General features: G+C 38.6%; 1 protein-coding gene and 1 pseudogene across 1 annotated transcript; both read left to right on the top strand.

Annotated features, from left to right (window-relative positions):
• The first annotated feature begins 2,622 nt into the window (after nucleotides 1-2,622).
• Nucleotides 2,623-4,448, top strand: LOC149234304 (LEAF RUST 10 DISEASE-RESISTANCE LOCUS RECEPTOR-LIKE PROTEIN KINASE-like 2.1). The gene is made up of 3 exons (XM_089368223.1): nucleotides 2,623-3,334; nucleotides 3,629-3,658; nucleotides 3,781-4,448. Exons 1-3 carry the CDS (start codon nucleotides 2,623-2,625, stop codon nucleotides 4,446-4,448), a joined length of 1,410 nt encoding a protein of 469 aa, XP_089224349.1.
• Nucleotides 4,449-10,835: 6,387 nt separating this feature from the next.
• Nucleotides 10,836-11,303, top strand: LOC149234303 (rust resistance kinase Lr10 pseudogene; annotated as a pseudogene).
• Nucleotides 11,304-12,147: the final 844 nt, after the last annotated feature.

Genomic DNA, 12,147 nt, shown 5'->3' with positions numbered 1-12,147 from the left:
GTAGGAATATGTCCTGTCAATGAATAAGAAAGTCCAATGGCCTTCGAGTGTTAAAGTAAGGGATGTTTCAGTCTCGGTTTCATATTCCATGGCTTCATTTACAGTGATCTCATGTTCTCTTTCACTCAATTCTACTGCAAGAGTTCATACTTCTATTCTGGTTTCTGGATGATCGTGCCCCGAGTCCATTCCTCCAGTTCCTCCCCTATGGATGATGAAGGTATTATGTCGAGTCCTTCCTTTTCTCTTAAATTCATGTTATGTCAATGTTGTTTCTTCTATTTCTCTATGTTTTGTTGATGTTTCTATGTCCTCAGAGGATATCTAAACTATTGTACCTGCCCCACGACGCTTAAAGCCTCCCCCCCTTCTAGTCCTAGCTATATTTCCTTTTTTAGTTTCCCTAGGTGATTTATCATCCCTATTATCATCATCCTCCTTTGTCTCTTCCGAAAGACTCATAACTGATGACGCGCTCTACAATTTGCACTCTTCTCTTATGATTCCCTAGAGGGTTTGCATTTCATGGGGTTTGGGGAAATTGTCACGTTTGGCTAGGTAAAGTTGTTGTCAAGGTTGAAAATGGTTCCTTTCTATTACGCAAGAGAAAGCAAAATTTGACCTCGCCACTAGTAAACAACAATCCATTCAAAGTTTGTTTAGAGCAAGCCCAACCTTGGTGGTATAACAGACTTCTTTGTACTCACAATTATTTTCTATTCAAAGAAAGAGAGTAGAGCGACCTCACCATCTAGCTAGGTTTTTCTCCCAAAATGGTTTTCCTATGATATATCTTGTGTCAAATGTGGTTTGTAATCTTTTATTTCATTGTTCTCCGTTTTCTGCATAATTTTTTTTGCATGCATATGGAAGAAATAATAATATACAAATCTAAAGAGGAATAAACCCTAATTTATTAGATATGTTTTGAAAAATTTACAATGAAATATGAAAAATGTATAATGAAATATGTATGACAATCTAGTGATAATAAATATTAAGGTAAATTTGACTTGGTGAAAGATTCAAAATTGTTAGGCCTTCACTAACATGGTTTTGGTGGCCCACAACATTAGAACCCATGAATTATATGTGACTCATCATTTAAAAAGATTAAAGATTATCCATTATAACCTGCCTACCATATCCTCACTCACTTACTAAATAGTAATGGATGTTGCTTTTAATTCAATGATTGGTGATATCTATGGCGCCTTTTTCTAATGTAAGATAATATAACTTTTATGAATATAGGAAGTTTGCTTCTTACACAGGTCTTATGTCTTTCGCCCCTGGTATGCACCTTTGTTCATTTTTCTTTCCAACGAAAGATTACCACTTTGAGCTTTCGAAGTATTGTGCACGTTGAGAGTTCAAAGTCTTTGGGGGCCTAGAAAGCTCAAACAGCAGGTCATTTTTTAAAATTTTGCTATTGACTCGGGGGAACGTACAAAGTTCAAAGTCTTTGCGTACCGACAAAGTTCAAATAGCAGGTCGTTTGCTACAATTTTTTCATTTGACTCGGAGGAACGTGCTTGTTCCGTTCGGACTTTGTTACTTATTTCTAGGAGTTGTCTATAATGCGACTTTTTGGAGATTTCGGTGACGGAATCCGGCGGAAGAAATTGAGGTTAAATCTTGATTTGTTGCAGTTAAAATGGTTTTTTAACTGCATATTTGGATTCAGCACCCTGGAAAACCCCTGGGACGCTTTCATTGTGCAGAAACTAGCTATCAAACTTGCGATTCCAATAAATTCCTGCCGACCGGAAAAACCCGACAGAAAAGCTTTCAAAAAGTCGCGTTATAGACAACTGTCTTATTTCTATACTGCACATAGATACACGCGTATACATCGTATTAGCGAGCTTTTTAACGATAATTCTGCTTCAAAGTGATATCAAGATTTGGGTGGAATGAATGAAGCGTAAGCCCTCTGGATTTTAATGGTCTCTTTATGTGTTTGCTTGGTAAGTTTGGATTCAAATTTGGTTGTGAAGTCTGAGTTTACCTGATGTAAGGGAACTTTCTACATGATATTTTATGTTTTTTTAAGAATTTAGACTAATTTTAAAACGAGTTGATTTTAACCACAAAAAAAATCAAGCCAAAAAAGAGATAATCCTCGCCCACTCACGGAAAAAGCTGAGTCAATCCAAGTACCCCAATACAATTCCCCCGCATTAATTACAATTAGAGTGTCTGTTGGTTATTGTGTGAGCAAAGCATAGACTGGCCCCGAAGTTGACGAAGCTGTCCATTCTTGGTCGTTGTCCTCGCAAAGATTTATCAATAACCATCGTCTTCGGGATAAAAATATGTGAATATCTACCGTCTCGTGGGTATCACAGGATATATTGTAACCCAAAATTCCAATAATGCTTTTCACGGCATCTTCTGTAGGTTTTGGCTTTCAAACATATCTTTTGAAGTGATTAATTTATGGAAGATTGACGAGCCAACGAAAGTTTGGGATCCTCTGGACGGGAAGGGGAGGCGATGGATCTACACTCTATTATTCGATGGATTTAAATGGTTAAATCGATTTCGTTAACACTACCTACGCTTCATTGTCGTTCATTCCCAACACTGATTCTGTGCCTATCACCTAATCTTCTCCCGATGGAATTATATGCTCATCTCCTTCATCCTTCCCTTCCTCGACACCTCTTCTTCCTTATCCTTACTGCCTGCTGTGCCTGTCCATTCCCCTGCTACTTATGCTTGGACTTGCAATACCAGTATTGCAAAAATACCAGTAAATGTGGGGTTTCAGATATACAGTATCCTCTAGGTGTAGGAAACCGTGGATGCGGTCACCCTGACTTTCAGATCGACTGTGTGCAGAACTTATCTCCAGTAATCACAATTCAGGGCCACAATTACACAATAATAGACAGCCATTTTAAACCCTTGTTAATTGTGAGGGGCGAGAAGTGCGAATTCTTAGATAATCCCATTAACATTGATATGCAGATACCACATCCAAGGCGTAAAGACACCGCTGTGATATCCGCTACGGAGAACAGGACCTTAAATGTCTACAAATGTCAACTGAACCCGTCAGTGATGGTTAGCGGAAAATGTAATTCTAGCGTCTCTTACAGTTTGTACGATAATGGGAATTGGATTCCGGGATGTCCTACGGCCCAAGTAACAGTTGATGTGGGATCATTGCTACTGAATTACAATGATACAAAGAGAGATGCAAGCTGTCAACCATGTTCCCAAAGTGGAGGGATCTGTGGCTACCGTTACAACACTTCGGGTTCAACTGCACCGTTCGTTTGTTATTGTGAGGATGGACCCCGTGCCGACAACTGCCAGGGCCACGGTATGCTCTATTTCCTAAACTTACACAAAACTACTTTGGAACTGCTAGTTTAGTTAAGATGGTATGAATTATTGATTGACACCCAGGAAAAGGGGTTGTTATAGAGAAAAGGGGTTGAATCTAAAGGAATGAGGATCTGAGTACACCCCTCCAATAGGTTTCCTCCACTCTGCACTCTTTGAACCCAAAGATATGTGTAGATGTGTTTCCCGATATTGCCAAGTATTCATTCTCTTTCCTAAAGCTATGGATCTTTGCTTTTAACTCATAATAGTTGTCATGGCTGCGTTGCAGGTCGAAAAATCAACTCGGCCATTGTAAAAGGTAACAATGGTTTCTTCCCATTGAAAATCACTTTGAACTTGTATCTTATTTCCACTATTTTCATATATATCGGGGTTATTGGACAGATATTATATTCATATCGATCTCTCTTTTCACTGCAGGTTGCATTTCTGGAGTAGTTGTGCTGACCGCAATATTAGTGATATTCTTAACATCTTATGCCAAGAAGAGAAGACATCCTCCTGATAGCTCTACTACAAAGGTAGAGAAATTCCTACAGGATTATGCTTATGAAGCGCCAATGCCAACCAGATATTCACTCTTAGACCTTAAGAAGATCACGAACAATTTTGCGGAAAAGTTGGGAGAAGGAGGTTATGGGGTGGTGTACAAGGGAAAGCTTGGGAACGGCATTTTAGTGGCTGTCAAGCTTCTTGATAGTCATAGGCACAGCCAATCCCAATTCATGAATGAAGTGGCAACAATCGGACGGATCCATCACTTCAATTTGGTTCGTCTGTTGGGGTATTGCTTCGAAAGCCCCACAAGCGCACTGGTATATGAATACATGCTTAATGGATCTCTCGACAAGTTTACATTCGCCGGAAACGAGAATGGGCAAATCTTAAGTTGGGAGCAAAGGTATTCAATTGCTTTGGGTGTGGCTTGTGGAATTGCATATTTACACCAAGATTGCCAGAATCGCATCATACATTTCGACATCAAACCTCACAATATATTGCTGGACGCCGACTTAACCCCTAAAGTTGCTGATTTTGGTTTGGCAAAACTTTGTGGGAAGGGAGACGACCATATTGTTGAAATCTAATTTCAACGCAGCCGTACGCTCCCCAAAACCGCCAGCAAAAACCACAAACCGGTTTAAAGATTTCTCGGACCGCCTACCTGCAGAGAATGGTTTTCGTACACAAGGGCCCGAGAAAATGTGGAGCTGACACGTGGTTCAGCCCTGACGTAACGCAACGTCATTTTCTCGGAGGTTAACGTTCAGCACTTGTTGGTCTTCCGATATGGTTATCCACCGTCGGATCTGCTTCACTTTCCTCCGTCGTTGATCACCTGGAGCTGCATACGGACCCACATCAATTCAATGTTTTGCGTGGAGTAAAAGACTTATGGTTTGACCGCCGAATGAAAGAATTTAATGAATTTATGTGCTGTTCGTAGTTTTTAGGTAGATGCTTTTAATAATGTTATGGGCACGTAAGTTTTGTATGTAAAAAGGAATGGCACATTTAAAGAGAGGTATGGTCGTTTTTATGTAATGTAATATTTAAAAGAGGGAGGTCATATATTTGTTTTGTTGAGTGTGTTGACTTTTTTTATGTATGGCACATGGGAGGTAAATGGAGTGTTTTCTACAGCAGCGTAAGAAGAACGATGGCACAGTAAAAGAAATACACACAGCAGTGTGTAAAATAAGAAGAACCAGGTGATGTAATTTCTGGAATAGCAAAAACCATGTGTGGTTTTGCACAAGCAGTGCATAAAGAAAATGGTGGAGCCTAAGTTGTTTTTACACCAGTGAATGTAAATTTTGTTTTACAGCAGTAAGCTCATGTAAACTTTTGTTACAGCAGTAAGTTGTTTTTCACAGCAGTGAATATGAAAATGATTTTACAGTGGTAAATCTTTGTATCAGGTTTTAATGAATAGAAAGTTTTTTTGTGGTGAAATACTCTGTCTCTCAGTGAAATTTTTTTTGAGTCTTCCTGTGCACAAAAGGATCCTGGAGTAAAGTAAAACAGAGCATTGTCTCTGTGTGTGTTTGTTTATTTGGTTTTTGGTATTTTCCCCATTAAAAATACCAAACAGTGGTATCAGAGCAGGCTTAGGCTCTTTGAAGGAGACAAAGAAGCTGAAGGGAGAAGGTTGTTGCTGCAGCAAAACTTCTCAGGCAGACAGAAAACTCAGACAACAAAGGATTCAGGTATTCTTCATAGCTATCTTGTTTGTTATTGAAGAGACAGTCAGTGTTTTAAATACACAGTCAAGGAATGGCCAGCACAAGCACTGGTATGGGTTTGTTTAACACCCAGCTCCCACAGTTTAATGGGAAGAACTATGACTACTGGTCAATAACTATGACAGCTCTGCTTGCTTCCCAAGATTTATGGGAAATAGTTGAAGAAGGCTTTGAAGAACCAGCAGATGAAACTGAGTTCAATGCATTAACTCAAGGAGAGAAGGATCTGCTGAAGAACAATAGGAAGAAAGATTCAAAAGCCCGTGTGTTGTTGTATCTAGCAGTAGACCAGAGTATGTTTCCAAGGTTAGCAGCAGCTAAGACAGCCAATGAAGCATGGCAAACCCTCAAGACAGCGTATCAAGGCATGGAGAGAGTGAAGTTAGCAAAACTACAATTGCTGAGAAAGGATTTTGAGAACTTGAACATGAAGGAGTCAGATAACATTGACTCATTCTTCACTCATGTGATTGGTGTAATCACACAAATGAGAACTCATGGAGAAACCATTGAAGACAGAAGAATTGTGGAGAAAATATTGAGGGTCTTACCCTCAAGGTTTGATGCCATAGTCACCACCATTGAAGAGACAAAGGATCTCTCAAGCTATTCAGTTGATGAGCTGCATGCATCACTGATAACACATGAGCAGAGGTTGAGTAGGAATGAAAACTCATCTCTTGAGCAAGCCTTCAAGACCCAGATGTCCTTTGGAAGAGGCAGAGGTCAAGGCAGAGGAAACAAAAGAGGAAGAGGCAGAAGCCAGAATAGAGGTGGAAGGAACAACTCATCAAATGCACAAGGAAGAGGCAACAATCCAAATCAGAACCAAGGCCAAGGCAGCAACCAACAAGGAGGACAACATCATGCTCAAGGACAAAGGTATGATAAATCTAATGTTCAATGCTATTATTGCAAAAAGTATGGACATTATGCTAGTGATTGTAGAAAGAAACAACATGATATGAACAGCAGACAAAATGCAAATGTTACAAGAGAAAACAGCAGTCAAGAAAATGTCCTGTTAGCTTGTAACATGGCTGAAACACATAGTGAGGACATATGGTTTTTAGACTCAGGTTGCAGCAACCATATGACCGGAAACATAGCCTTCTTTTCTGCCCTAGATAAAAATGTGAAATCAGAAGTCACACTAGGAACTGATAGTAAAGTGTCTGTTATGGGAAAAGGAGAAATAAAAATACTTTCAAAGCAAGGAGAAAGGAAAACCATAGCAGATGTATACTATGTCCCCGGAATGAGATGTAATCTCTTGAGTATTGGACAGCTTGTCCATAAGGGCTACAATGTTTTCTTTAAAAATGATGTGTGCACCATCATGGATATACCACCCAGCAAAAGATGCATTGCTGAAGTGAAGATGACAAGGAACAGGATGTTCCCTCTCCGGATCAGGGCAGACATGAAGAACAAAACGGAAATGGCAGCAGTCACCGAAGAGGCCTTCCAAAGCGTGCCAAAGGATGAGAACTGGTTATGGCACTTGAGATTTGGGCATCTAAATTTTGGAGGTCTAAACTTATTGAGCAGAAAAGGAATGGTAAGAGGATTACCATTGATAGAGAAACCAGACAGCCTATGTGAAGGCTGCATTTTGGGAAAACAACATAGAGAAAGTTTTCCATCAGGGAAGAGTATAAGGGCAAAGACACCCTTAGAGATTATCAACTCAGATTTGTGTGGACCAATGCAAGCTCCATCATTAGCAGGCAGCCTATATTTCTTGACATTCATTGATGATTTTACAAGAAAGACTTGGATATATTTCCTCAAGAACAAAAGTGAAGTCTTTGAGAAATTCCAAAACTTCAAAGCATTTGTTGAAAACCAAAGCGGGCTGCACATTAAAGTTTTGAGAACTGATAGAGGAGGTGAATATATCTCCAAGGAATTCCTAAGATTTTGTAGAGAAAATGGAATACATAAACAGTTTACAGCAAGGTACACTCCACAACAAAATGGAGTTGCTGAAAGGAAGAACAGAACCATCATGGAGATGGCAAGGAGCATGTTGAAGGCAAAGCATTTGCCAAATGAGTATTGGGCTGAAGCTGTACATTGTGCAGTTTATATATTGAACAGGTGTCCTACAAAAGCAGTCATGAACAAAGTGCCAGAAGAGGCATGGAGTGGGAGAAAGCAAGGAGTCACCCACATGAGAGTTTTTGGATGTGTGGCCTATGCACACATTCCAGATCAGCTAAGGAGGAAGTTGGACAGCAAAGGGGAGAAATGCATCTTCATTGGATACAATGATGAATCCAAAGCCTACAGGCTGTACATTCCATCTACCAAGAAGTTCTTTGTCAGCAGGGATGTTCAATTCATAGAAGAGGAAGCTTGGGATGGAAGCATAGAGAAAACAGTCAATGTCAAGAACTGTTTGTCTCATGATGAAGATGAAGAGGAGGTGGCTGAAATGAATCCCCAAACAACAGCGCCAACACAAGGACAGCAAGGTACACCATTGAGGATCAATGAGAGTGCTTCTCCAAGCACACCACAAGGAGGAAATTCAAGTGCATCTTCAAGCACTTGCACACCAAGTGAACGAGGTAAGAAGTTTAGAAATCTAAGTGAAATTTATGAAGAAGGAATGAATTCCTTATTTGCCTTGTATTGTCATGTTGATGATCCTATTCATTTTGAAGAAGCTATTAAAGATAAGAAATGGATAGAAGCTATGGATGAGGAGATGAATGCCATAGAGAGAAACAAAACATGGGATTTGGTTGAGTTACCAAAAGGCAAAGAAGTCATTGGTGTGAAATGGGTCTACAAGACCAAGAGCAATGCTGAAGGCAAGATTGAAAGACACAAGGCAAGGCTGGTTGTCAAAGGCTACAAGCAGCAGTATGGGAGAGATTATGAGGAGACTTTCGCCCCGGTTGCAAGAATGGAAACCGTGAGAGCAGTGCTGTCCATAGCAGCTCAAAACAAATGGAAAGTCTACCAAATGGACGTGAAGTCAGCATTCCTAAATGGAGTGTTAATGGAAGAGGTCTATGTGGAACAGCCTCTTGGATATGAGAAGAAAGGTGAAGAGCACAAAGTGTGCAAATTGAAGAAAGCTCTTTATGGGCTGAAGCAAGCGCCAAGAGCATGGTACAGCAGGATAGATTCATATCTATTGGATAATGAATTTGACAAGTGTGAAGGAGAACCCACAGTCTACATCAAGGAAAAGGATGGTAAGATTTTAATTGTTGTTTTGTATGTTGATGATGTGATTTTCACAGGTAATGATGATCAGCTCATTAAAAATTTTAAATCAGTCATGAAGGATGAATTTGAAATGACTGACATGGGTTTCTTGAGATACTTCTTAGGCATAGAAGTAGATCAAAATGAAAAAGGAATTTTTATATCTCAAGCAAGATATGTAAATCAAGTTTTGGACAGATTTAACATGCAAGAATGCAAGGCAGCCATCACTCCCACAGTAATGGGATTAAAACTCAGCAGAGAGGACAGCAGCAAGGATTTTGATCCTAGCTTGTATAAAAGTATTGTGGGCAGCCTTATGTATTTAACAGCAACTAGGCCTGATTTAATGTATGCTGTTAGTTTAATTTCCAGGTTCATGGAGAGGCCGAAGGAGGCACATTGGCAGGCAGCAAAGAGAATTTTGAGGTATGTCAAAGGTACCAAAATGTTTGGAATTTTATATCATGCCTCAGAACATTCAGATTTGGTTGGATACACAGATAGCGATTGGGCTGGAAGTGTAGATGATCGGAAGAGCACTTCCGGTTATGTTTTTAATATGGGTTCAGGAGCCATTTCATGGGCTTCTAAGAAGCAGTCCATTGTAGCATTGTCTACAGCAGAGGCTGAATATGTGGCAGCTACAGCAGCAGCATGTCAAGCAGTGTGGATGAGAAGAATGTTGAGAAGCTTAGGCCAAGAGCAGGCAAAAGCGACAGTGATCTTTTGTGACAATAGCTCAGCTATTGCATTGTCAAAGAATTCAGTGTTTCATAAGAGAACGAAACACATTGATACCAGGTTTCACTACATCAGAGAATTGGTGAACAATGGAGAAATTGTCCTAGAACATTGCAGGACTCAGGAACAGGTAGCAGACATCTTGACAAAGCCATTGGATCAGAAAAGCTTTGAATTTTTGAGAAAGTGTCTCGGTATGACCGAATGCCCAGCTGTTGAAATTAAAGGGGAGTGTTGAAATCTAATTTCAACGCAGCCGTACGCTCCCCAAAACCGCCAGCAAAAACCACAAACCGGTTTAAAGATTTCTCGGACCGCCTACCTGCAGAGAATGGTTTTCGTACACAAGGGCCCGAGAAAATGTGGAGCTGACACGTGGTTCAGCCCTGACGTAACGCAACGTCATTTTCTCGGAGGTTAACGTTCAGCACTTGTTGGTCTTCCGATATGGTTATCCACCGTCGGATCTGCTTCACTTTCCTCCGTCGTTGATCACCTGGAGCTGCATACGGACCCACATCAATTCAATGTTTTGCGTGGAGTAAAAGACTTATGGTTTGACCGCCGAATGAAAGAATTTAATGAATTTATGTGCTGTTCGTAGTTTTTAGGTAGATGCTTTTAATAATGTTATGGGCACGTAAGTTTTGTATGTAAAAAGGAATGGCACATTTAAAGAGAGGTATGGTCGTTTTTATGTAATGTAATATTTAAAAGAGGGAGGTCATATATTTGTTTTGTTGAGTGTGTTGACTTTTTTTATGTATGGCACACGGGAGGTAAATGGAGTGTTTTCTACAGCAGCGTAAGAAGAACGATGGCACAGTAAAAGAAATACACACAGCAGTGTGTAAAATAAGAAGAACCAGGTGATGTAATTTCTGGAATAGCAAAAACCATGTGTGGTTTTGCACAAGCAGTGCATAAAGAAAATGGTGGAGCCTAAGTTGTTTTTACACCAGTGAATGTAAATTTTGTTTTACAGCAGTAAGCTCATGTAAACTTTTGTTACAGCAGTAAGTTGTTTTTCACAGCAGTGAATATGAAAATGATTTTATAGTGGTAAATCTTTGTATCAGGTTTTAATGAATAGAAAGTTTTTTTGTGGTGAAATACTCTGTCTCTCAGTGAAATTTTTTTTGAGTTTTCCTGTGCACAAAAGGATCCTGGAGTAAAGTAAAACAGAGCATTGTCTCTGTGTGTGTTTGTTTATTTGGTTTTTGGTATTTTCCCCATTAAAAATACCAAACACATATTTCCATGACGACAGCAAGAGGGACGCCGGGATATGTTGCCCCAGAGGTGTGGTCGAGAGGTATGGATCCTATTACAGATAAATCAGATGTCTTTAGCTTTGGAATGCTGTTGCTTGAGATTGTCGGGGGCAGGAAGAATATTGATGTACAGGTAAGCCGGTCCAGTCAGTTATACTTCCCTGAGTGGGCTTTCAAGCTGATTGAGAATGGCCAATTGGAAACGAGACTGCGAGGAGGAGAAATAGAAGCTCCGGATGAGGAGAAGGCGAGGAGACTCACAAAAGTTGGATTGTGGTGCATTCAATACCAGTCCAGAGATCGTCCTTGTATGGCCAGGGTTGTCCACATGTTAGAAGGTAATGGAGAGGATGTCCCCAATCCTCCGTTACCCTTTAATTCCTCGACTACGCCTGAAAATCCTATACCGTCCTCCACATTGAGTTCTTCAATTGAAATTACTCTTCCACGGTGATTTGATACATCGTGTTTGGAAGTGATTTCTTTATATATGTAAAAGAGAGAATTTAGAAAATATTATGGGAGATTGGCATTTGTTTTTTAAATGATTTAATGACATTATATTAGAAAGAGAGGTATAAAAAATGAATTACTTTTCAAAATAATTAATGGTATTATATATGAGAGAGATTTATAAATGGAAAGATTTTCAAAAGATTTATAAAAATTATATTCGGCAGATATATGTTTATGTGATAAGTAGGTTCTTTTTCAAGGCCATTTCTATATTGTTTTTCTTACTGCACTACATGTTGATTTTTTATATTAAAATATTTTATGTTGTTTACATTGTTAATATTATTATACATGTTATGTTATCAGTTTTAAAATTTAATTAAATGAAATTAAATATGAGATTACTTATTTTTTTAATGAGTGAATATTTATTTTATTTTATTTTACTTTTTATTATAATAATTGTTATTTTTTAGATTGATTTGGTTTGATAATTATTTTTTAAAACATTAAAAAAAATTAATTTATTTATTTATTTTGCTTACCAATTATAAATATATATATCTATCTATATATATATTTTACAGATATATTAAAGGAATTAATAATGGTGAATTAGCCTTCTAAATTTTATAAATAATTTAATAAAATACAATTAAAAATTCATATAATTTATTCTTCAAAAATATTTCTACAAGGTTAAAGTTGAAATTAGCCTTCTAAATTTTATAGATAATTTAATATATAACACAATTAAAAGTCCATATAATTTATTTTTCAAAAGATATTTTTACAAGGTTAGAGTTGAAAAAAACATTTGAGTTGAAATTAGCCTTCTAAAT

The sequence above is a fragment of the Pinus tabuliformis genome, chromosome 8 (assembly GCF_031772625.1).
Source record: "Pinus tabuliformis cultivar Carrire ecotype Pingquan chromosome 8, CPIR1, whole genome shotgun sequence".
NCBI lineage: Eukaryota > Viridiplantae > Streptophyta > Pinopsida > Pinales > Pinaceae > Pinus > Pinus tabuliformis.
The sequence above is the reverse complement of the archived record's forward strand: the minus strand, read 5'-3'. Positions and strand labels throughout refer to the sequence as shown.

Coding starts and splice junctions, on each gene's coding strand:
- LOC149234304 (XM_089368223.1), top strand. CDS start 2,623: ATGGAATTATATGCTCATCTCCTTCATCCTTCCCTTCCTCGACACCTC. Junction 3,335..3,628: donor CGACAACTGCCAGGGCCACG/GTATGCTCTATT, acceptor GCTGCGTTGCAG/GTCGAAAAATCAACTCGGCC. Junction 3,659..3,780: donor CAACTCGGCCATTGTAAAAG/GTAACAATGGTT, acceptor TTTTCACTGCAG/GTTGCATTTCTGGAGTAGTT.